The sequence below is a fragment of the Nymphaea colorata genome, chromosome 5 (assembly GCF_008831285.2).
Source record: "Nymphaea colorata isolate Beijing-Zhang1983 chromosome 5, ASM883128v2, whole genome shotgun sequence".
Classification (NCBI taxonomy): Eukaryota; Viridiplantae; Streptophyta; class Magnoliopsida; order Nymphaeales; family Nymphaeaceae; genus Nymphaea; species Nymphaea colorata.
Window position 1 is genome coordinate 6,015,230 of NC_045142.1, and position 26,632 is coordinate 6,041,861.

Genomic DNA, 26,632 nt, shown 5'->3' on the forward strand with positions numbered 1-26,632 from the left:
GACTTTACCATATAAAGTAAAAGAAAAGCAGTTTCAAGATGCTCCCATAATCATGAGACCAAATTAAGCATTTCCTTTCCAAATTTTCTATCAATATAGTCACCCGAGGCAACCTCATGCCTTTTTTTTTTTAAAGGATTTATGCTTACTTATCCCACTTCTATAGTAAACCCATCTTCTCTTTGATGCAGGGGCACCAGCATATTACCAGTGTCAGATTCCCGGGTTTGATGCTCATGCCACTGAAAAAAACTTCCTGACTACCAGCCACTAGCCCGAGTTGATATACCGATCTCCTTCCAGGCCTGGACATGCTACCAGCGACTTGACCAAAATAAAGTTACGGACTGGATTTTTGCACTGTGGTAAAAACTAACTTCAGAAGATTTTATCAGCAAATGCATTTGGGACATTGAAATGCAAATGACAACGTCTAAAAGTATCATGTTAGCGCAGGTTAAACGTGAAGCAGTTTATAGTAACGATGGATGAAAGGCCAAAGACGTTAAATGGTGAACATAAGAAAAGTGGAAGCCGTCTACGAAGCCCTTCCCATGGCCCCCATCCCAAAGCAACCACCAGCTGCCTTCTCTTTCGGTATCAAGGTTTCCCAAAGTGCTGTCTTGGAGCATGCAAAGTTTGCTACAGAATCATTTTATCATGTCCTTTGTAAAAAGCCAATGTCCTTAGCATGACAGGTTGGGGATTCGAAGCATCCAAAGTTCACAATATGATGACACAGTTCAGCCCATCACGTGTCCTGCTCCTCCTTTCCCTCCTTTCCGCATTCTTTATTTTATTTTCTTTTATGGATGCATATGTGAGAGAGAGAGAGAGAGAGAGAGAGGACAGCAACTAGTAAGAGGCCAAGCAATGACAGAAAAACAGTAAAGAATAAGCTCGCACCCTAAATAGGGAGTAAAGGTGGTAGCACTGATATTATGATGTACAATGATTCTAAGTCCTTGTCAGCGACCTATCTTAATCATACTAGCACATACTAACCAAAATTGACATTTTCATATTCATACTAACTTCAACGATACACACGCACAGATGGGGGCATCTTAGGCTTGCTACCTAATCGCCAGGGAAGAGGGTAGCAACTGTCGCATGGAGAGGCAAAAACTCCTCCTACCGTCGTTGGTGTTGCTGATCCACGACTTCGGATTTACATCACTTAGTGACCAATAACATCTTTGTGCATGGGTGACTTTGGTGCATCTTCCATGTTGGGCTTGTTCTCACTGGCATCGCCCATATTGCTTACTTTGCCCTGCACAGCACCAAATGCATCATATTTTTTATAACATGGGAAAAAGATTTGACAGGATTCACTATTCACAAAGGAGCAAAACAAAAATTAACTAGATGATGATGATAAAAACCATCTTGTACAAGAATGAGGAGATGTAGAAGGGTCCTATTGGCTCGGTTAGGAACCCAGTTAAGGAAGGCTTGGTCCTGTTTCTGGATAGGCCTTTTCAGCAGAAGTGTGTGCCACTCCACCCCAACAGTCAACGGAATTGATTTTAGTGGTTTATGCTATTACAAGCCTCTGTTTACTCTGTTTACTTGTACATACATTTCTTGGCAATAAAGGGGACCTGTAGGAGTTGAAGATTAAAGTTCAACTCCTGACTGTCGACAACTGTAAAATTACATAATCAATCTGGAGGATTGTCCATAAATTAACTTGTGAGGATTGTACTCAGAAGCTAAGACTTAATGACAATGAAGTTCAAATAACCATTCAGTTATCTCATTCATGCCAATATGAAAGTGAAGCTCCACTAACTATCTGTTGTTTTCATTAGCAGATAAATTATGATGCTTGGTTCTCAAATATTTGTAATCACTGTTTTTTTTTACCCATCGAAGAAAAAATATTTAACACTACCTTATTCCTGTCACGCCAACCAAGTCCAAAAGGCCTAGACAGCAAACCAGTCTTCCTAGTGGGCAGCTCCGTTGAAGATTCCTGGCTAGTCCTGTCCATTAATGCACCTCTGCGCAACCATAACTCAAACATGAGAAATTTGCATATTCAACCTCCTAATAATTTATCTAATCTCAAATATTTGAAAATATGTACTAGGGAGAAAAATTCAATCGAGAAAACTGAGTGTTGCATAACAAAACAGACCAACCTATCACAGAGTGAATGACTCCAATTCAACAAAGGAAAAACATGGCAGATGCATAGCCAGTAAACCGTAAAAGAATCAAATTGAGGTTCAAAATTTATTGCCATAAGAATTAGTTTTTCAAAAAAATGTATCAGAAAGCATGTAGATGACTAAAGTACCAACCAGAATTTGAATAACTAGACAAGTTTGTTATTTTAACTAGTAAATCTTTAAATATGCATTTCATTGTATTCTAGAACCAACTATGCTCATCAGCGCAAATTGTGAGATGCTTCTATCATGCCATCTCAGGTCTAGTATTGCTTTCATACCAAAGTCATATCACCCCCGAGTTCCAACTTTTCCAGAAAAGATGCATTTGTGAGGTAAAAGTAGTTCAAAACCATGGCACTTGAGAGATTCAACGCCACAAATTTCTAGATGATTGATAATAAGGTTATTGTGATTAGCAACTTAACGAGCAAAGCCCACAAAGCACTCGCAAAGCTTGCCTGAACACGGGAACCTAGATTTCCGGAAGCTTCCATGTCACTTAGATCTAGGATTGAATCAAACCACAACAACTAAGGTCCTCAGCTATAAAGTAAAGAGAAAGTTTTACATGCCCTCATAGATCTTAGGCCACGTTCTCTACTAGTTAAGCTAAGCACTTCAGATGATATACATCAAATAAAAAGTACTTGTAATAGTAGTTGCTGGAGGGGCACCTAAGAAGAAACCTTAAAATATGAGAGCCATAAATTAAGAACTCAGTAAAACCAGTTATCGAAACAATTTGATAAGATAGCCTACAGGTTTTCACATGAATTCTGTAAAGTGGAACTGACAGTTGTCATCCACCTCTCCATGATCAGATTTTGAATTGAAAATACCCAGTAATTCAACCAATTTGGGATCAGAGTAAAAACATATCTGTATCAGACACCAAAGAAACCTCTTTGTTTCAATATGAGTCATCACTTGACTCTAAAATGAATTAGTTTTTTATTAGGCAAATTGAACCATTTATTGATTTGATCGGGCAACTCATACGTTAGAAGTCAAACTAATAGCTCACATGTACGTCATCTAAATAAGCACCGTTGAGGTGCAACATGCAAGTCATCTAATTTATTTGATTGTACAGTGCATAGTTCTCATATTTCTTAGTTCTCACGTTCTAAGCCTCGCATTTATTAGTTCTCAAGTTCTAAGGCCCACACAAACATGTATACAAAAGGGTATATACCTCGGAGATGAAATTGATGGTTGTGCTGCTTTAACTTGACCAGATTGATATTGTAACGTAGCTTCTAACATGCTTTCTGCCATGACTGCTCTTTTCTCCATTTGAGCAAGGGAAGCCATTGCTTCTTCATATTTTTCCTGCACTTCAAACATTCAAATTCAGAAACTTATTTCTTGGATAAGGGGAACAGCAAAACATAGTCAATGAGTGATGCCCCTGGCAATCTTTTGGAAAGATTCCCTTTTAACATTTTTTCCCCCTTTTGAGAACATGAAAATCTCAAGTTGCAGAAGCTGAAAAATAAAATGAACAAGAGAATCACTATGAAACAGTAGATTATATAACATTTTCCATGCAAAAACAATTAAAAAGAAATGTAAATGTCTTCATGCAAAAACAAGTAATAAGAAATGTAAATGTCTTCTAAAAATAGATAACAAAATTTGAAGGCATAGAATATATAATAAGATTTTTCAAGAAACCTCCAAAAGACATTGTGACATTATCATGATACTGTCATGACGTTATTGAAACATAATTTTATGGATCATTCTGAAAAAAATATGACTTTATTTATGCTGTTCGTTTGCTCTAAAATGTATATAAGACAAAGACCAACTTCTACAGATATTGGCGACTATGCAGAAACACAGCAATGGGTACTTTAAATACTAAATAAGAAAAGATCTAAATTTGCCAGGTGATGCCATGCTTCTGGAGAGTATCTTAAAGATCAACTATTTCCCTTATATATTCTAATTAATATAAAAATGCACAAGGTAGTTTTCCATATGCAACCTTCACTTGGTCCTTTTTTCCTTCCCTGCTCAAGCAAACACTTTCTGCATAAGATGCTTGACAACCATTTCCAAAAATTGGGAATATCATTTACAGCATGGAGGGTTCCCACTTCTCATCCTATGTACACACTAAGAGTGAGTTAACTGTTAAAACTTCTTTAGGACGAGAGACAGCAAAGACGCATACTAAGAATAGCCCATGTAACAGGTAATCCACTAAGAAGGTGCTGCACCTGTGTGGGCAAGGGTGAAAAAAATACAGGTGCCATCCAGACTCACTGTGGACACAGCCAATCGATGTGTCATACATTTTAATTAAATATGATATATATATACACACACACACACGGTTAGGTACTTTATGTATACAGGTTTTCCAATGTAACCTGTTTTCTTGTTTTTTTTTTTGGTTCATTTTATTCTGCATTTTTTAGTCAAGAGAAGACCTTGACGAAGACTGACCAGCGATTGGAGCTGGTCCAATGACTAGCCAGCCACTCTCCTCTCGTATATATAGAAACTTGCAGCACATGAGGACACCATGATGCCTAACTAATTCAAAATACAAAGAACTTTAAGGAAATAAATGGACCTGAAGCACATTAACAGCATATCGCTGAGCTGCTGCATCTTGCTCAGCAAATCGTCGGGCATCCTCAGTTACTTTTTGCTCCTGCTCCACTCGCATCAAAACCTTCAAATGCCATCATATATGTCACACAGATCTTCCAGCACTCAAATATTAACAAGAAAACTATTATGCTGTTACATTTTTCAATCCTATCAGGGGTAAAGAAAAAGAAATAAAGAACTACAGACTGCAGAACTTTACTTGCCTTTACATTGCTCAATCCTGTAGGGGTAAACAGAAAAAAAAAAATGCACACTTTTGAAAGGAAGACTAGCATATGAAATTACCTGAAGCATGACACGCTCTTGTTCCTGTTTGTCTGTAAGAGCTTGCCTAAGTTGAGCTACCTCCTGTTCCAATTGCTCTACCTAGACAGACATATCAAATGCTGAAATGTTAGAAAATGAGTACTCTAGCCAAAGGGTGGGCTCATAGAATTCAGAGCCAATTATACTGTGCATCATTAGAGGAGCTATGATTTTGCTTCATTTTACAAGCATGTTTTTTTTGTTTTCTTAACATCTTCCTTTTTACATGAGTCTCGGATATGATAAGAGAATTTTAGGTATGAACCTGATTGGAAAGGGCATATAACAAGAAGACAGACACCTAAGCTTAACAGCAGTAAAAGCAGACCCCAAATGAAACTTTAGAATAGTTGGAGCCTTAGAAGAGTTGAGGTTGCAGAACCTTGTCTTGCAGTTACTTCTAAATTTCAGTCTAAAAGTTGTCAATATCCTATTTTTGGAAAAGAAAATCAGAATCAAGCGCAGGCTTCCTTCAAACACAAACTACTTAATATAGCAAAATGACAAGCCAATATGCAAAATAGCAACCCTGTCCTGACCACAAACTTCTCCATTTTTATTAAACAAATATCTTGTTGAAAAGGGGAACAAAGTATTGCCGTTCAGTCAAGCATGAGGGAGAGAACAGCACTCAGGGTATTCAACTATTCATCATGTTCACCAACGGCGAAAGACAATTAATCAATCATTCTTGGATAACTTTACAACATGTGAGCTACCAAAATATCTAGATGCAAAAGGTACATGCAGATTTGCACTCTAAGTACATCAGGAAATGCCACCACTGGCAGTGTATCTCTCATAACAATAGAATAAAGGACCTTGGTAGCAAAGGAAATATCTTTCCTCAATAAAGCTAAACCACCTTCAAAGAGTATCACGAGTTTTTGTTACAATGCCACAGTTCCTCATTTCCAAAAATTCCTAAAACGATGATATGTTGAGCACATCAACATTCACATTCACCAAGATCGTTCTTGGCAATTTTTCAGCAAGTTTTCCCTCCAAGGTTCTTTTCCATAACATGGTTTTCTAGCACAACAAAGAAATCTCAAAAAGTTCAAAGGTCAAGACAAAGATTAGCAGCAAAGCTACAAAACTATAGATTCTTTAGTTTTTTTTTTAAAAAAAAAGAGAGAAAGTGAACCGCCAGTAGAAAAATAACACACAAAAAATACAAAAGAGAAGTGATGCACTTAAAATATGTCAAAAATAGTCTTTCAAACTTGCAACAAAAAAAAACTACAATATCAGGATACATAATTATATACACTTTCATGATATTCTGAAATGGTCATGATAATATAGAAGTCACGAAAAATGAAAACATGCACTGAAAATATTTGAAAGGATGAATCTCCCAGGACAAATAAAAAAAATTGTGATAATCTCATAGTACATAGTTATATACTCTTTGGATGATATTATGAAAATATCATGATATATGCCAATATTATTGGCCAACTCTAAAATGCAATTAAGATTGAGATATAAGAATATCGTAGATGTTAGCAACTTCTATACTGATTGGAATGCAAAATATTTCAATGCACCATGGTTAATGCACAAACCTTTGCACTCAAAAGACGCCTGTTATCCTGTTTGACCATCTCCATGAGTGCTGTCTCCAACTCTTCGGCCCTGTCAAATTAACAACAAAACTTCATAAAGACCACTTTTAAACATGACACTGTAAAGGTTGGCATATATGGGAGAATAAATATAGATTTTTCCTGGATATGAAATCATTTGGCATTTGGTGGTAGAATTCATGTTTGTATGAATATAGACACCAAAGATTCATATACCTGTACAAATGTGCAAATCATTTTTCTTGATAGTATACATTTAATGAGGCATTAATTCCACACTGTGAAATAGCAGCAAACAAACAGCCCATGTCAAATGGAGTCCCTGTCCCTGTTTTTTTTTAATAACTCAAAAGTCATGTGGAACTTGATCTCAAGGCAAAAAAAAAAAAAGCATGAGTGCTATTAAACATGAACAAAAGGTATGTTCACCAGTTCAGAATCAGACTTATGTAATCAAAGCAACAATACTATAAGTATTGTGGTATATACCAACACATCATGCTCAGCCACCAACCAATCAATGTGCTTTCTTATCCAAACTTGTTATGGTGTATATACCACCATTTCATGCTTAAGGCAGAAAATAAAAGTAATAAGGTGAGTTGACTGACATGACCCAAATTGACACCATTGTGGGATCAGATTGACAACTCTTGCTCCTTTGATTGTCATGCATTACCTTCACACTGTGTGTCTCAATGAAACAGATCTCAAGAAATAAAGCATCTTCAATCCCCAAACCAAGGCCAACTTGAGGGCTATAAAGAGCTTCTCTGGGGCTCATCCCAAGCATGCGCTGTACACCCACTTTCTTCCCCTTGTGTTGTCGTTCCCTTTCATTCTCTCATTGGAGCTCAAAGGAATGCAGTTTGCCTCAGTATCTTTTCCATTTTCTTCTTTAATTTCTAACAGGCTTCCATCATACAAGAGTAACTGTCATGGGGAGTATATGGTCATCTGTACACCTAGCTAAAGCTTCTTTCCCCTCTTACACCATGAGAATTACATCACATTCACAGTCTCTTTTTCTGTGGATGATGCTCTACATTAGACAACAAAATGTTTAACCTAACACCTGCTAAATGGGCACAACATTTTTCAAAAAGAGTAGAAAAAAAATAATTTCAGAATAGAAGACACCAATTTCCATAAACCTAGGAAAACAAACTGCCTTTCTCTTTCTTGAAATGTGTGAAGTGTACAATCAAGTGATCAACAATTCAATCATGAATCCATTAACGTAATCAAATATATTTGAACAATGATTTGCACTGTTATACTCCTACCAGTAAGCAGGCTTAACAATGTGTAACTGAATACAACTTAATTTTGTTGCCACGGTTACAGGGCCCCAAAAAATAGATCACCTCATGAGCAACCAAGAAAGAGAAAAACAAAAAAACAATTATATGATGCAGAAAATTTCAACCTTAAATCAGCACTTCTTTTCTCCTCCATTAATCTGCATAGTTCAACCTTCATCCATACAACCTGCACAAAACTAAAGGTTCAGAAGACTGACTATAATTAATAATTAGCATGTAAAATTCACCAAATGGCACAGTGAATCATCTTTTCTGTGTTACAATGAATTAGACATGCCAAAGGTGCATATGCAAGATGCAATTAATACAGCTTAAACATCTCTCCAATCACAAAAGCCATTTGACAGGTTTAAAGTTTAGCTGGAAAAGAAGGTTCATTGCATATCTCTGCTCCAGCTCAAGTTCCGATAGTTAGTAAGTCTTCCACCAAGAGGGCTTGCAAAGATACCACTGCTATTTAAAAACTTCAGTTTAACACCATGTTGCTACATGCAGTGGAGGAACTATGTGGTTTACTTGACTCGCAATATCATTTTATGTCTTCTATTATGTTTGTACCTTTAAATATTCTGTTTCTAGACCTGATCAATTTTATTTTAGACAACTGACTTCGACCAGCTCAGACTGACTAATGACCAGTCCCAGTTAGTCCTAACTGGTCTTCTTAGGGCCTTGACTGACCCATGTCCAACTTCTGATTTCTACCAATTAGCCAATGATCAGCAAGTTCTTTTCTTCTTCCTTGAAAATCCTCTCATACCTTTCTATCTGATTGCACATAAACTCAGTGCCAGTAAAATCCACCATTTACAGGTCCTCTTGTCCAGACAAAGATCAAATATCCAAAAGAAGTAATCCAGGACTAACAGACCAGACATCCAAAACCAACTTCCTAAGGTTTAAAAAAGCTGAGGATCTTCCTTAACTGCAAGGCTATGGACACAGAATCTTAAATTGTGAGGTTACCCTGCATTTGAATCATTTGTTCAAAATGATCCAGGTAAAAGGCACCAGTCCACGTTGCAGAAAGAAACTGTTTCAACAAGAACACTATTATTCATAGGTTCAGATAGGGTTTAACAGCATGATTTGGTCAACAATAAACAGCATTTCTGGTGCACATCCAACTGTCTGTTCCTACTTAACTCCACATTTCTCCAATTGACTGCATATACCAACTTTTGCTCAGACCGTCTTGCTTTCACAAACACAAAATTCAGGAATTCATTTGGAAATGATGGTGGCCCCCACAGATAGAATGGAATCACAGGATCCCCTTACTTCATCTTTCACGTATTGTGGTGCAAAGAGATAACTGAGCACATGCAAGGAAAAATGACTCAAGCATGAGATCCAAGAGAATTGGTTCTACTAAATGCCATGCCTTGCATGGGAATCCTTTATTACTAATATTTTGTTTTCCTCCACATAAAGTGATCAATGATGAACGATATATTCCTCTTCAACTTGAATACTTTGTGTACACTCTCACATGGGTCCTGGAGATATGGAGGACTCTCTCGCTTCATCTTCACTTATTTTGGCAACCCTAAGTAATAGTTGAAATTGTGCCTTGCATGGATTGGTTCTATTAACCTATGAACACAGGACTACACCCTGCACGCCTTTATTATGGATAACTTATTCTCCTTCAGAAAAGTGATCAATTATGAGCAATATATTGTTCTTCGATTTGGATAGTCTGTTCATTTGGCATGGCTCAGGGGCTCCGTATGTCAGAGTTGGTAAAGCCAGTTCATACCCTGATCTAACATCAGTAGACATAGATTCCCTAATTTCAAAATTAATTTATGTGCTTTACCAAAAGAATTTAAAATTAGCAGAATTGAAAAATGCAGCATAAAATTATCTGGACAATATGTGCAAGGTAAGATGACAGTCATGATATGTGAAATCCAAAGAATATCACAAACACCTTTACCTGTTCCTGAAGGTCCAGACTGGAACTTGGATCACTTTCACCAGTTAGACTATGAATAAGTTCATCTATATTTGCAGATCCAGATTCCACTACGCATGGACTTCCATTTTCATGTGTTCCATCTGAACTACCAATAGAGTTGGACTTGGTCAATACCGATCCAGTGTCACGCTTGAAACTGTACAACTTAGAAGCAAGACCCTGAGAATCTTTCCAAATCCGGAGCTCTTTGGCACGCTCATCAATAAGAGCAATAACTGATGGCCGATGCTTGCTCCGTAATTCTTGCAACTTCATTTCAGTCACTGCCTGATAGCCCATGCAAGCAGTCAATACAAGCTGACTACTGTCAAAGGTTGAACCAGCAAGAGACTGCAACAAGGTAACCGCGTCACCTGCATCTTTGGTGGTCACAAGTGCAGGACCTATCCAATTTAAGGTAAATGAACAATTTCATAACCAGATTCCAGCAAACAGGAACATCAGCTAAAATCCAGAAGATGCCTCTTGAAGGCTGAAACCTACTAAAGGATGCCAAAATGCCCTGTTAAAGTCAGAAAATCCAACTGAATTTTCTTTTAATTCACAAACCATAGAAACTCAGTGAGCCTCAGATTATTCTTGCCCAAAACCAAATGCTCTAGATATATCTTTTGGTAATTCAACTGTAAGTAGACCAAATTCAAAAACCTAAAGCATGAATTACATGGTACCATATAACTCCAGTAGAGCAAGTGCTGTTCTAAAGAGCATAACACGATTCCCATCAAACAGAAGCACATCCCACACTCGAAGAACTGAAATCAAGGAAAGTAACAAAAAGTCAAAAATGTTTCAGACATCTGAAAGATACATAAATAACTAATACTTCTGAAAATTTGACTACATCTCATGTCAGAGTAAAAGATTTTACCACTCTCCCATGGCAACATATTTACAAAAATTGAAAGAAACCAAGGTCCAGTAACCCATGCAACTTGAACTCCTAAGTAGTCCAGATGATTAACTGCATTACAAGTGCAGAAAACATGAGAGCTGCTGACAAAATTGATGAAGTAAATTTTTAATTTCTGGATATGCTATAAAAGGCCAACCTAGTTTGGGAAATCTCTCTCTCACCAACTCCTCAAAAACAAGTTGGTCTACCTGAACAACATCCATAAGAAACTAATTATAAATTCTGAAATGATAAGGTACTTCTTAATGTGCTTAGTCAGTTGATACTGAACTCTGAATAGGCTAGATAACCTGGGAGTACAAGCAAATATAAGCACCAAAATCAATTATTAAAGGATCAAGGAATGTAATGACATGTTTGTGACAGAAAGGCAGACAGATCACACTAATTCAACCTGTGATTCGATCATTTCCTCTGAGTAGTATCCATCAAAATACTCATCCATTATACCAACCAAGGACCTGAAAATTTAAAAATGTCCCAATATTGAACCAAAAAAAGAAAAATAAACATACAAAAAGAAGATCAAGCAAAAACAGCATCAGATTTGAAACTAACTTCATGTAACTTCTTCAAGAAGGCCTCTTACCAGAAAGCATTCTCCTCAGGCATCAACAGTAGTAGTAAGCCAGCAAAGAAATTCATAGCCTGCATCAAAACCAATAAACATGCTAAATTAGTATGTCTAATAGAATATGGCAAAAAAAATGCTAGAAGCAACAAAAAGAAGGCAATTACAGGATTCTTTTTCTGGGGAACGACTAAACAGAAAGTGCAAATTTATATCCACAAACATTAGCAATATGCTAGAACACGAATATGCTACAATGCTTGTCTACAATTATACAGTAGATCTAAATGTGAAATTTTATATCTTCATACTTCAATTCTAAATCCCAGATACAGGAAAGGCAAAATCATTTGGTTGACAATCAAAAGGCACTTATAAACGTCATACATTTGTAGAATTTTACTCCAAAACTGAAGAAGCTCTTGCGTTGAAGGATTACATGGTATGCCTTCTGAACAAAAACATCCATAACAGATAAGATGTAGTACCGGCCTGTCCCAGGACTTCCTTCCATAACAACTTATGGTATATTGGTTCTTCTAGCCCAACCAATCATCCCATAAAAAGGAGTAGTAAGGACTTAAAGCTTGTCCAATATCAACCATTTCCTCCAGTGCAACACTTTGGAATGCATAGATAATTGATGGAAGTCCAAGAAAACCAATTATGTATATTCCTCATATGATCCTACTTAGAAATTAATTTCTAATAATTTAATGTGTCAAATGAGTAACAATCACACTTAGAATTGAAGGCACATCTTGTTGATAATTTGATCCTTCACAAGCAAAGCTGTGTCATGGCAACAGAGAAAGAGAGGGAGAAGAAAAAACAAGAAGATGATAATGAGAAAAGAAAAAAAGGAGTGAAAAGAACAAAAAGGAAATGGGAGAGAAAGAGAAAAAAATTGGAAAAGAAAATGAAGAACTCTAACATAAACAAAAAACGGACAGTCTCCCAGTTTCTTCTTTCCACAGAAGACTTCAAGGAAACTACCTTGTTTAACATTTCTGCCTCATCTTCAACTCATGAAATTCATCCAGAATTAATCTTGTCCCTTCATTTGATCATATCATAAGCTAAATTTAAGCAGGATAACATAGCACGGTCATCACATTGGCAATTCATATTTCCCATTTATAGGAGAGAATGGAAAAGGTTAAGAGACAAGCAATGACACAAATAATCAACTGTTGTAACTCAATTGTTAGAACCAAAGTGTAAGGCCATGAATCATACGCAAATAATTGTTACCTGGCAGTACCCAACAGAGGGATTGTGTCGAGCATATGCTGTAAGCAAACGCCTCAAGGCATTCCTACCATCTTCATCCAAAGCTGGATGGCCTGGAAATGTGCGAGGCAAATCCTACACACAAACTTGAAATAAGCCCAATGCATCAAAACAAATCTTGAAGCCAGACACATATCATAAATACTTTGTCAAGACAAACTGACAAGCAACCTTCTCTATCTGCGCTTTCCATTTTTCATGTGGTCTTTTTCGGGACTTTGTCAACCCTTCCCTATCATTCTCTGAAACACAGTTGCCACCTTCATTTCCTGCTGCAGAAACATCTTCTGCAGCAAGAAGGTCACCATAGTAATTCTCAATCCTTCGTGCCTTAACACCAACAAAGGCTTGCCACAACTGAAATTAGAGATTCATGTATATCCTTGAATCAAGACCAGGAATACCATAGTCAAAATTGACCCACCAACATTTTACAATATAATAGAAGGAAACAGGTAACCATACATCAACCTGACATACCTCTCCTCTTAAAGCCATTGGAACTCCTCCCTGAACAAGGCACTCCATCTCTTCCCTCCAAGGGCCAAATGTCTCTGAAACAACTCCATCGGCTAGAGAACTTGTCGCTGAGTCTGGATGTGAATTATCATTCAGAAGGGCATCTTGATTTGGATCTGATCTCTCTATGTCATAAAATTCTTCTTCTGAATCCTCTTCAAAAGATCCAGTATGTGCTCTAGATGAACCCCCTTGCTTTCCTGGCCTTCTGTCTTCAACAGTTGGAAGATGAGGGCTACTGACCATATCTGATTCACTTGTTCCCAACTCCTTTCTTTTCCTCACACGAGTACCCATCATCTGCTCAATTGACCTAACCAATGGCCTAACCTGAGTCCAAATTTGAACTTTATGGATCCTTGGCTTTGACAGAGATTCTTCCCTCAAAGTACTTTCTGTGATGCTATCAGGTGTGCCGGCACTCGAACCATTGTCATCAACACTGGTGGGTACCTCCTCCTCTATGTGTCCAGTGGGTGAGACTGCATCAATCTCTAAATGGGACCCATTTTCCAGTGGCTGAGTAGATTCTGCAAGGTTTTCCAAGAAGTGCTTCCATCTCTCTGATCTCTCTTCTTCCTCTTCCTATAATTTTTATTTACCATTTAGAAAACTAGCAGGTTTTTCAGCAAAAAATGCAAACAAACAACCAGGCAACAAAATTCCTTTTAACAAAAGATATTTTTAATGCTGAATCTGAAAGCAATTAGGCATACCTTGTAGATGTTAGAATATTCACGATATCTCTGAAGGTGCTGCGGTCGCACAGCAAATCCATATGCATCCCTATCACCAAAGTTTACAACAGCCAATAACGACCACAAAACACCAAAAGCAAGACCAGAAAGAGCTAAAACTAAAGAATCAATAAGCTATTCAGGCTTCAAGAACAGAGATGCATTCCCAATTCATAAAAGAGAAGATAAAATCAGAGTAAAGCCATTATAACATACTAACCATGTGCAGTGCAATACCTGAACTCAATTGCCATCAGAACATCATTTGACAAGTTCTTTTAACCCTTTCCTCCATAGCCACATGTATGGCTGGGAATTGGGAGCTAGAAGAAACACCATCTTTATAGTACACTAATCTAATCTGGGGCAATCCATATGGACAATCTTGCTTCCACCAACAACCACAGATCAAACAGTTCAAGCACCAACATAAGAACTAACAAATAATCACAAGTCTTGCAGCCAACGAAGATTGAAAAATGAAAAAGCACCGAACGTGCATTATGAAGGGACCTTCTCGAAATTTTGAAACTCTGCAAATTTATTCTGAATTTGATGATTGCAATTACCTCGTATCACGTTAGCTCCCTAATCCTAAAGCTGCAGAAATCAGCCAAGTATGGTTCTCGGAATCCATTGAAAACCCCAAACCTAACTCTCCACCAACTAAATCATAAAAAAAGACAAACACTGAGAGAGATCCCAGTCACAATGCAACACCCCAATGATAGATGGACGCAATGGACAATTGAGGAGGGAAACACGCTGAAGTGACCAAAGGAAACTACAATGCACGTCCATCACTGGCATTCTCCACATCTACATGCCGAATTACCACAAATTTGCAACGTCAATCCTTCGAAACCCAACAATATCCAGATCTGAGCCAACTAAACCAAGACCGAAGAAGACAAAATTTCCAGAAATCGAAGTTCCAAAGCTACATCGGTTTTCACAACCCTGCTTCTTGATTTCCCACATTCCACTAAACCTAGTCCTCAAGAACCAGAAAACCGAAAAAACGGCTAGAAAAAATGACAAGAACAAAATATTAGCAATCCAAATGAAAGGAAACCAAGTTCCTCGAAGATCCCAACCAAACAGAAACCGCAATTCACTTCCATTTCTGGGCCGGAAAAACCTGCGCTTCCCCAGCAAGACGTGGCAAGATCAAAATTTTTACACCAAAAAAGTAAATAAAATAAAAGACGGTATATAACAATATTGTCCCCGCCGCTCTTACACTAATACCAGTATTTTGAACGGTTCACCGAAGATTTTGGACAGGGATCTAGCGATTTCCGACTGGAATCAGTAGAAAAATCTCCAAAAACATAATTGAAAATTTGCAACTCAATTCACGGAAAATAACAAAAAATTTACCGCTTGTGCTCGAAGGTGGCAAGTGGCAGGCTCTTCTTCCCCCTCATCTCTTCCCGATACTCATCAGAGGCTTTGAGCATCCACCATTAGTTCTCCGATCGAAGGGAAAACTAAATCAGAAAAATAAATAATAAATAGAATAAATATAATATAAGATCTTTGTGAGGAAGAGGAGCTCTTGCTCTTCTTCCCTTCGTTTGCTTACTTCTCCATAGTCAAAGAGGACGGGAACCCGCGTCGGGGTTTTATTTCGTGTTTATATTTTTTTTTTATTTACCGAAATTCATTTATATTAAGCAATTTAGAAGTAACTAATAATATATTTATAAAAAACCGAGCAAATGTCTGGGAAAATCACAAATGACTGCTCGATAATTTACAGAATAATTATAAACACATGATTCAAGAATAAAAATTCTAAACTTCAAATAAAAGATGCTTCAAAAAAAAAAAGATTAAAGGACTATTTTTGTTTTTGTGCTGGTATCTTTTATGTTTTCTTCTTTTTTTTTTTTTGTATGATTGAAAAGACAAAAATGAAAGAATGTAGATGATAATTTTTTTAAAGGCCCTTTTTTGTTTTGAAGGTAATATTGTCTTTTCATGCATATTTTAATCTTTTCGGTCCATAAAGAATGTATTCTTAATTATTTTGTTCATTTATTATCTATAAAATTTCAAATATATATATATATAATATAGCATTTTATTGTGGTTTTTTTCTTCAAACAAAATTGTTTGTATTGACTGATTGTAAGTTAAATTACATGATAATGCAAGACAGAGGGTTAAATTAAATATACGACGGTTGAATCGATAATACAGATAACAACAGATCCGTCAAATCTTTTAGATGTTCTTTGTTAACATTATTTTAAATACAAATAACCAATACGGTCCCCTTCTTCTTCTTGCTTCTAACAATGAGATACAAGTAAGAGCGACAGTTTCAACGTAAAGAAAGACTAAATGTTTTTAGAACACATGAGCCTGGGCATCCCCTGGCCCAGCACGGTCCGATAAGGAGTCGGGCTTGAGTAGGTCCGAACACCCAAAATTAGGGCCCGAGCTTGGCCAAACACTCAAAATGGGGTTCGAACCCGACTCGGACTCAGCTCGATTAAATTAAATATATATTTTTAATATAAAATAATATATAAATATAATTAATCATATAAAAAATGTTATCGAGTTGAACCAGGCTTAGTTGGGCCCATCTGGGTTGGCCCGATATTGGGGAAGATGGGAGAGCAATGTTCTCATATTGGAGTTTGGATTTGGTTTCCAGTGCGAACGGGAAAAAGTTATCTGAATTCCCAACGTGAGTTTGATTTTTACATTCACATTAAAAAACGAACATGCAATTTTATTTGAATCTGGTAACTTTTAATATGCAAGAGCATTATTTGATATAGTGACCCAGGTTTCGTGAAACTGTCTAATATAATTGATTTCATGTCCAAACAAATTAAACCACTAATTTAAACTTTTAGACAATGAATTCCATGTAGCATATACTCACAAATCACAAATAAAGTAGATATAATATCACCTTTATATTATAATAGTGCTTTTTGACCTTTTATAATGAATCATTTTTTAATTCCATTTTTTCCCTGTAAATGGTTATACGGAATATCGCCGGTTCACTATCACTGGCATTTTCGTTATTCTTAGTCCCAACACACTGGCCTAAATAACATGTTTTGGTTTATATAAGAGCGCTTTCCATGTTATGTAGCTAATATGGGAAGGTATATTTTCACGTTTATGACATTGTTCATTTTAATATTTTTATATTAGGAATCCTTTTTGCATTTCACTTTCGCCCTTATAAAAGAAAAATATTTCATTTAACTGACGTATCTTCTTGTTATTTCAAACCAACCGCATGTGGTACTTCATGCGCTGAGCTACGGCATGATTAAAATAAAAAACAAAAAACTTGTCGTCGGGATTATATAATTTTTTTTTCTGATTAGCGAGAGATGGACTGCATGACGGGAGGCGAAATTTAAGGGCGTCTCGTGAAATTACCAAAATGGCCTTGCCACGGAATATTGTTCTTGTCATTGGCCTTCTTTATGTGAACCAAACCGCAGGCACTAATTTGATAATCTTTATCAACTTATAAATTTACTTTAAAAATTATTCTGGTTCAATTCATCCCATGTCCATGCTGGAAAATGTGCAAGACAATAACGATTTTGGCAAAAAATTTGCTACAATTTAAGTGCATGAAATTAACAATATTCATTTAAAAAGTTTAGTCTTGTATCTTTTATTTTATTGTGATAAATATTGAATGATTTAATAAAAAGGTTGTGAAATGATTGGTTATCCTGATTTGTTTTTAGCATTTTAGCTCTCCTATGGTATTGCCCATACATATTAATTCCTTTGCATATTTGAGTGCCTCTTAAATATAATTTTTTATATGATAAAAAAAATATATCATTATATATTAGTAACTCTCAGCCATATATTTTTTGGTCCGCCATGACAGCAGCACATAGTGATAGGCTTACCGGCTGACGGCCGTTTGAACAAGATATTATTAGCTTTAAAGCGTGTACAGCTCAACAAGCTTCAGTGATTGAAAATCTTACGACAAAGAGTCTTCACATCTGAAGGGGACGTCATCCCCCTCTCGGGAAGGCCGATCTATTTTATATTTGTGTCCAGAAAAGTTCAAGTCGGCAGTGTTTTCACTGGAGAGGAGGAAGCTGACATCTCTGATCTCTCTATCGGATGTTCGAAAGACTATTTTACTTTTATTTATAATTTTTTTTTTGTAAGGACTATTTTCAATTACACTTAAAGCTGAGATCCAAATTCCCAAATGACTTAAATTTAATGAATTTAAATGTTATATATATATATATATATAGAGAGAGAGAGAGAGAGAGAGGAGCACTATCATAACTTGTTAATTGTATTTATAAAGATTAGTTTAAATGATTGCAATAAAAAAATACAAATTCGTATAATTAGGATTGAAGTCATTCATTTACTCAATTGTAATTTATAAAATGACTTTAACTTATAATTATATCTGTAAAATGTTCATTTAAATGCTTGTGATGATAAGTTTTTATTCATATAAATGATTGTAAACATAAGTATGTATTCATATGATTGAAATTTAAGTCATTTATTTGATTTCATCGCTTTTCTACTGCTGAATGGAGGTGCGATTACCGAACCTCACGAAATAAGTGGATCTGAACTCTCCCCAATGATGGATGGATTCAGATCCAAAAAAACATATAATAATAAAAATATGTAGTAACAATAGGTGCTTCAATGAAATATTTTTTTATCGAAGAGCTTCGCAGCATAACGAAAATTTATATGAGATGGAGAAATAATCTTGAACTTTCTTTTAGGACAATAAGCCGGAAGGACCGAAACATTATGTGGTATGAGTCGTCCCACGATCCAATTAGGATCCATTTTGGTGGCAGTTGAGAGCTGAACCCGATCCGTTTTAATACCGAGTCATTTGAGGGCATTTCAGGCATTTTCCATTAATATTTGTTAATCAAGTAGTGGTAGGTAAGTGCCAACCATGTCCCTTTTATGATTCCGAATCCCAACGCTTGCTCAGTACCGAGCCTCGAGGGAGGGAGCTCGGCCGGTTCGGGATTGATTCGCCTTACCTGATACAGTAATTCGGGTCGGATCGGGTATCGGATTGGTGCTGTGCCATTTAACTGTCTTTAATATATAAATATATATTTTTACACAATAATATCTTTATTCACTTTTGAGTGTTTAACTAACATAACATAACATAAGTAACTGGGGTAGAGCCAATAATTTTTATGATGAGATTTCATTATAGTCTTAAAATTTTAATGGAGCAGAAATGTAATTCTTTAAAAATTTTATACAGAATAAATAAAATTTTTTAAATTTACATGTAAAATTTATTTTGTTTTGTTTTAGAGACTCCACTCCTACTAAGCCGCCTCCTCCGAGGTTAAAGCTTGTTTTGGGGTTTGGGTCAACCTATGGTATAGGTTTCGTTTATTACCATTTGCAGTCTAAATGAATAGTCTACTAAAACTGCGCGCTCGGAGATGACAGACGACCGGAAGGCAGTTTCAAGCCCAACTTCTTCCTTATTACATAGTACTACGTAGTACGCCCATGACCGGAAGGCAGCTTCTCTAATGTCCCGGACCCAATGCTCCTTCATATGCGGCTTCCACAAATGGTGGCTCCTGCATCTGTCCCTCATGGAACTTGAAGCTCCAGCTATGTCACACAGTCCAGCATGAGATAACCTCCCAAGAATGGATTCAGGACCGATTCAGGCAGATCAAGTACCGATGTCTCCTCCATGGTCTCCTCAATGTGTTTGGTCCTTGCAGAGATCTTTTTCTTTGACGACATCTTTGGAAATAGTTTGATACCATGAAGGAAAATGCAAGATAGAACGGGAAGAGTGATCAATGAAGGAGGATTCTATTTTTCTTCTTCCTCAAAGCAATTCAATGCTATACAAGAGAACTATACAGTTGAAGTTAACCACAATGGTTAACGGTTAATCAACAACTAATAGCATGGGTTAAAACAGAATGAGAATCATGCTGTTAGGGGATTCTGATTCTAGAAGAAAAATTATTTCAGAAACTTTAACATAAAATATCTCATTGTCTGGAATCTTCAGTTAGTGACTCCACCACTTGATCTTCATGAAGGTGCGTATCAGACCCAATGCCTTTTCTCGGAGTCTCCTCCCAGTGGAAACACCCGATTATAATCCCTGTTCTGGCCTACCGACTCTATTTTCCAATGGACCCGACCGTGACCCCTGGTATCTAAAACAAAGAGATGCCGTTTCTCCGTGACTGATGACGCAAATGCAAAAATGCTTGGCAGAACAGCACCAGTAAAGGTTCATCTGATTCCAGACAGGCATGTGAATGCAGGAACTGCAGAGGCAGAGGTATGAAGAGCAACAAGAAAGGCAGGCAGGATATCAAGAAGAAAAGCATTGGGTAAAAGGAGATTTCTAGAGATGCTGATGATTTTCATAATAGGTTGTCTCGAAAGTGAAAATATCAAGTACAAGTAGTGGCATTACACAAAGATACTTGATAAAAAAAAAAGAAGAAAAAGTAGGAACACACTGTAAAAACAGTGGAACAACCGAGGTCTTTTGGTGCAAAACTAAATCCTGGATCATGGGGATTGAATAGAGGTAAAGGGAAAGATAATGCTGATTGAACAAAAGTAACCGTCAAAGTAAACCTCACTAAAAGGTGTCCTTTTGAAAAAATGACCATCCAGAGTGGACCTAGCAATTAACAAAGAGAGAAATATTTGGTCTCTCGTTGCAATCAAATTTTACTTGGGAATACCTCCAATCTTCTCATAGAATGCATTGGAGAACCATTAAATCAAGCAGCACTACAACCACCACAAGTAGAATAGTATAAAGAAAAACAAGATCACAACATAGGGTTCAGACGCCGGTGTACTAAGAGCTGGCAAAAAGGAAGGATGTCAAAGATGTCAATCAACTGAGCAACACTAAAGAGTGGATGGTTAATGTCTCCTACACATGTAACCTTGAAGCTATTATAAAATCAATCAGTAGTTACAGACTCATCACATTATATTGCATCTTAAAGAGAAAATTAGTCAACTAGCAAACCTACCTCACAAACACTTCGTCAAAATCACAATATAAAAGGACGTCAGCAATGGACAAACAGTCTAATCAAGAAAAGCAAATCGTTCTCAATTGTTTATAGATAAGGACAGGATCAGCTGTACATATATGAGGTATCAACTGAGACTATACAGGGACACAAAGTTAATTAGTTCATTATGAATTACGAGTAATTGAATTAGTCTAATAAATGCAACCCTATGAGGACAAACTAGTGAACTATGTTCAGAAGGCTCATAGTCTTTTAATTTTATCAATGTGTACCTTCCCAATCCTGGGAAAAATGACTTTGTAAGCCCAGAAAGGGAAAAAGTCAAAAACCCAGTTTCCAGTACAGGGGCACACAAAGGCAGTGGAACTTGATTCAATTTTTAACACCAATAACATCTGCAACAGTGCACCAGACTGATGTATGAGACCCAAGTCGGTCAATGTGCTTTCCAATGCTAGAACCATGTTAGCCATGCTCAAAATAACATTTACATGTTGAATTTTTCTGTGACATACACAGAGAGTGAACCTTAATTAGAACAAATGTGTTGGTTGATACAATAAATTACCTTTGAGCAGTCCACGGGAAATTATCTCAGAACAGATTATCGTTATCAGTGACAATAAGATAAAAGCATGCCCAACAGAACCAGATTAGTGTGACTAATAAAATTCCTAAAGCAACAAGGCAAGAAGCAGAAAAGAGTATCGGTCAAATGCAGGGACATTTCCATTACCAACACACTGACGTAGACACAAACATTTCCTTGAAAAAAAAAAGAGTGGGCTGATTTTTTCTCTGATATTTCATCAGATCCATGTAGCATCTCTAGCAGGTAATGTCAAATATGTATCGAACGAAAGAGAGCAAAATATTAGGTGGTTAAGTGGAAACCATCTCTGGAAGACTTGTTTCAAAAGTTGTATGGCCAAAATTCAACAATTCAATGGTTATATCACGTTACCATGATTAGCTCTTGAAATGAATCCGTTGATGAGTCGTAGCCTAGTTGCACCAAAATGACATGGAGAAGACATAAACAAATCAAAATACTGCCCATGGCATAAATAAAATACAACTGATCAATAAATATATGATAACCGAAATGGCCTAAATGACAACCTTGCAGATGGCCAATAAAAAGATAAAATCGAGAAAAGGAATATCAACAGATGATAAGTCCAGGAAACTCGAAGAATGAAGAGAACTTCGTGGGAAAGCAAGCCTTCTAGTGTTAAATATAATGTTATAGTAAAGCGGGTGTTTTTTCTGTTATTTGTAATGTTTAGCAAGAGAAGTAAATATGAAACAAAAAAAAGAAGAAGAAAAGAAACAATTTTGAACTGGAGGTCAATTTCTAAGTGCAAAAGTTCTCCTCCATGCATTGATCTTCCCATTAACCTCCAACAAAGGTAGATAAAAGCAGTTAGGAAATAGATCAATTGCTGGCTGCTTACCAAGTACTTGTTCGAGCCAATTTGCTTCCCACACACCTGAAGTAATCAAACAAATATATGCCAAACATTAGCTTTGGACTAGAGCAAAAAGAAAACAAAGAAGACATTTAGCCTCCCCAAACTGTCGCTTGTTGCAAATAACCCCACACAAAATATAGTATCTCTTTTTGTTTCTCCACATTCTGAACAAAATATAAGGAGCTCATCGCCTTACAAGTGCACACTAGAAGTCATGCTAGTTAGGAGAACGAAGCACATGATTTGGCTATCTAAACCCTTGACCCAAGGTTTAGCATATGACTTTAATTAACTTCTTGATTCTTGTTTTTACAACAATGCAAATTAAGGTATGTGAGAGAAATGCCTTGAAATTTTAACACATAAATATTACACGAGTACAGCTAGATCAAGTTTCGAATACAATGTGCGGTTAATGCTGAGAAAAGTTCAATTGAAAACATCTTAATCCAACCTTAATCATTCTAAAACATGAAAACGCACACCAGTCATGGATTGATAAGCGCAAGGCAAATGCATAATCTGCAAACTGTGCACGAATTACGAAATAACTTTACATTGTGAAGTACATGTACAGGAAAACTCCTGCGATGGGAGAGTCCAACTTTATTGAAAACAAAATTTGTGTATAGCGAATACATTCAAAATAAACATTTACATTGCTTTTTTTTTCGACACACAAAACAAGAAATCACAAAACCGAAGGATTTGCAGTTTTACCCTTGACAAGAACCACTGTCAACAGTGCAGCGAAAACAACGGAGATAATTGCAGACGAGATGGACAACAACACTCTCATCACGGTCTTCCGTAAGAAAGAGCACGTGGAGTAGACAGCCATGGCGAGAAGGAATCCCACAAAGATTGCAATGGCGTAAGTGGCAAAGCTAGTCCATTTCTCATGAATGAGGGAGGATGGCAGACTTGCTAGGCTGAGGCCGCCCGCAAAGGACAGCACAATGTTCAGCTTAGACCACGAGGCATAAGTGGCCACCTCTTTGTCCCGGCTGGGTTCGTTTTCTCCTGCGCGAAGAGGAAGACAATCAACGGCGAGATCAGGACTCAGACACCTCAGCAAGAAGACGAGGAGCTGAAAAGTCTTTTGAAGGAGATGGAGAGCTGCTTCCCCTGCACGTTTAACCCATGCCATGGCCGAATCTGCATTCATTTTCCTGTTCTAAAACGAAGCACACAGCCTTGAAATGACCAGACAAAGAGGGCAAAATAGAAGTAAGATTGAGGAAATAAAAGACGCTGAAGAAGGAAGAAAAGCCCACAAAAATGGAGCAAAACAGAACAAAACCTCGATGCAGAGGCGGGCTCGCTCGCTCTCCGGGCACTGGAGCTACTCGTCCAGGATACTCCGGAGATTGATAGAGGCGGTGACGGCTCGCTAGCTCTCCGCACCGGAACTAGGTGGTGTTGGAGAGAGGGGGATGTAGGTGGTGTTGGGGAGAGCGGAGCTTTATAGGTGGGGGAAACAATTCGGTATTTTCTAAAAATTGGTGAAAGAAAATGAGAGTTTCTCCTGAGCCCGTTTGATGTCGTCGCGGAAGCGAGGGAAGGAAAAGCAATGAAAATCTAAGACGGTAAAACCCTTGAGATTGAGATTGAGATTGAGATTGAGAGAAAGCAGTTGGACCTCCCACGATCAAAATTCCTACCTCTGCCCCTACCGATTGCTTGAAACAAATAAGATCGATGCCCAGCAATGGAACATGGGGATCCTACCAACGTGGTCATCTGCTGAATTATAATCCTTAGACCTTTGAGAGAGAGGGAAAGAGAAGGTCAATATGCTGAACCATAATCCTTGGAACTCTTGAGAGAGAAGGTCAATCTGCTAAACTATAAATCAAGGACCCTAGAGAGCTCTGAGAGAGAGAGAGAGAGAGTAGTTTCCTAGCTCCGCTCCCTATCTATCAATATGTATTTCATATTTGATGGCTTGGACAACTCGTGTTGCAGAGACAGCCCTCTCCCTTCTCCAAGGTCTGATTTCACTGTTCGAACAAACCATTTCCTGTTTGCAGGACAGTTGCCCAGACGAATCCCTTCTGGTTCACAGTGGAGGCAGTGATTCCTCACCCAACACCTGCAACCCAGACGAGAAGGCATTGCGGATGAAGGCGTGGAGGAGGTGTCAACAGCCATAGGTGGCCGGAGCCTCAAGGACGCCAACCGAATCCACGATAAGCGATGAAGTTGTGGTTGCAGATCTCTTGTGGAGAACCATCTTCAATGTCAAAAAGTGAAAGCGACCGTGGTGGCTACACTAGATCGAGAGCAACTCGACTGGCAAGTGACAAATTCTAATATTCTGCCTTTTTCTATGGAGCGACAAATTCTATTTTGTAAGGATGTGTCTTGTCCAGTATTTTTTTCAAGTAGGGGATCGATATATTTTAAAAAAAAAAAAGTTATACAAAAGTTAAAAGTTTGAAAAATATATTCTTTGTAAATAAATTCCGAAAGTACACCAACTCTTGACATCTGGGTACCTATTGACCGTCTAAATAAAAAGAGGAGTCCAGTTGTCATTTTCAAAAGTACACTTTTTTTTTTTTATAGAAGATTCTTAAAATCCTCCAATACCACCTTCTTCTTCTTTTTCTTTTTCTTGGGTGGATGAGAAGAGAAGGTAGAAAGTTGTGCTTGGTGGACGCACTCACTCGTTGCAAGAAGTTTCAAGAGCAGAAAATTAATTGTTGCAAATGGTTTTTCGTTTTCTTCAATTTCAAGTGAATGTTACCCGGAAATTATACTGCAGTGGACATCTTTTTCCAAACCTGGAAAGCTTTCCGGCGTAGCGAGCGCTTTCTCCACTTCGTCTCTTTATAATTAAAGCAAGACGGTTCAAAAGCATTGGACCGCTAAGTGGTTGGGGGTTCTTCAGTAGTCGCGGTCTTTTTCTCCCTCGCTTTCTTGTTTTCGTGGATTCTCTTTCTTTTTTGGGCAATCCAACACCTCCACTCCACTGATGGGAGAGTCTCTTTTTCCCTTCTGTTCTGTGTCGCTGCCATTGCTATCGGTGTCCCTGCCATCCCTTCAGTGGATTGACAGAAGAAAGAATCCACTATAAAAGTTGAAACCCAACTTATCAAGATGGTGTTTGCAAATTGAAATTGATCATCACGATCTTAGGTATATCACTAATCCAAATATTTCTCTCGAATAATTTTGAAGATGTTTGATATGGTAGCATGTAATTAGTTCCTCACATACTCAGGCTAGGTCACCCCCGATCTCAGATGCAGGGACTTGAGTCTAAGGTTGTAACTACCCACGCCACAAAAGCTGATGAACGAACGGCATAAAATGAGAAATGCAGCAGTTTTTTTCTTTCTCTTCCTAGTTTTCTGCCGGCTCTTTTTTGCTTGGGAACAGTAAAGAGGAACGGGAACGACGAAACTAGTGTATCAAGAAAAAGCAGAAATACTTGCGTTGGTGAGTGCAGCTAGTGGAGGAGAAAATGAGGCTAAACCCTAAAAAAATTTTTTGCTCCAAGAAGCATTGCAGAGTCCGACGAGAATTCGTAACGTGACAAGAAAAGAAGAAGAGAAGGAGGAGGGGAACTTTAACTTATCTTTCCGGCTCCTCCGGTATGCCGTCCAAGAACGATCGGAGAAGGGATCTTCCTTCGAAAACAAGAAAGCGAGGGAGAAAAAGACGGCGACTACTAAAGAACCCCCCCCAACCACTTACCGGTCCAATGCTTTTGAACCGTCTTGCTTTAATTACAAAGAGACGAAGTGGAGAAACCGCTCGCTACGCCGGAAAGCTTTCCAGGTTTGGAAAAAGATGTCCACTGCAGTATAATTTCCGGGTAACATTCACTTGAAATTGAAGAAAACGAAAAACCATTTGCAACCATCAATTTTCTGCTCTTGAAACTTCTTGCAACGAGTGAGTGCGTCCACCAAAGCACAACTTTCGGCAAAATCGACCTCATTGACCCATCACAATTGAAACAACCAGAAGCAATCTTGTTAATAACCTAACATGGCTTCATGCCAAGCCCAAAATTCGACATAAAAAGATA

General features: G+C 37.6%; 2 protein-coding genes across 2 annotated transcripts; both read right to left on the reverse strand.

Moving 5' to 3' along the window:
* Positions 1-888: 888 nt before the first annotated feature.
* Positions 889-15,652, reverse strand: LOC116254481 (uncharacterized). Its single transcript, XM_031629890.2, has 18 exons — positions 15,438-15,652; positions 14,034-14,103; positions 13,279-13,902; positions 12,970-13,155; positions 12,760-12,873; positions 11,524-11,582; positions 11,329-11,395; positions 11,071-11,122; positions 10,890-10,982; positions 10,690-10,773; positions 9,977-10,401; positions 8,139-8,200; positions 6,689-6,758; positions 5,097-5,177; positions 4,771-4,872; positions 3,379-3,515; positions 1,901-2,009; positions 889-1,276 (listed from the first exon to the last, which is right to left on the reverse strand). The coding sequence occupies exons 1-18, from the start codon at positions 15,515-15,517 to the stop codon at positions 1,181-1,183; spliced, it is 2,511 nt and encodes an 836-aa protein (XP_031485750.1). The 5' UTR covers positions 15,518-15,652; the 3' UTR covers positions 889-1,180.
* A 4,142-nt stretch (positions 15,653-19,794) lies between these two features.
* On the reverse strand, positions 19,795-26,279 carry LOC116254565 (uncharacterized). The gene is made up of 5 exons (XM_050078040.1): positions 26,173-26,279; positions 23,311-23,762; positions 22,573-22,608; positions 22,080-22,120; positions 19,795-20,380 (listed from the first exon to the last, which is right to left on the reverse strand). Exons 2-5 carry the CDS (start codon positions 23,756-23,758, stop codon positions 20,267-20,269), a joined length of 639 nt encoding a protein of 212 aa, XP_049933997.1. The 5' UTR covers positions 23,759-23,762; positions 26,173-26,279; the 3' UTR covers positions 19,795-20,266.
* Positions 26,280-26,632: the final 353 nt, after the last annotated feature.

Excerpts from the sequence above, each read along its gene's own strand:
- LOC116254565 (XM_050078040.1), bottom strand. The coding sequence starts at position 23,758 with ATGAATGCAGATTCGGCCATGGCATGGGTTAAACGTGCAGGGGAAGCA. Across the intron at positions 22,609-23,310 it reads GACAGTGGTTCTTGTCAAGG|GTGTGTGGGAAGCAAATTGG; the intron begins GTAAAACTGCAA and ends TGATTACTTCAG. Across the intron at positions 22,121-22,572 it reads TTGGCTCGAACAAGTACTTG|GCTACGACTCATCAACGGAT; the intron begins GTAAGCAGCCAG and ends TGGTGCAACTAG.
- LOC116254481 (XM_031629890.2), bottom strand. The coding sequence starts at position 15,517 with ATGCTCAAAGCCTCTGATGAGTATCGGGAAGAGATGAGGGGGAAGAAG. Across the intron at positions 8,201-9,976 it reads GTCTGGACCTTCAGGAACAG|GTTGTATGGATGAAGGTTGA; the intron begins GTAAAGGTGTTT and ends AGTTTTGTGCAG. Across the intron at positions 5,178-6,688 it reads GGCGTCTTTTGAGTGCAAAG|GTAGAGCAATTGGAACAGGA; the intron begins GTTTGTGCATTA and ends ATGTCTGTCTAG.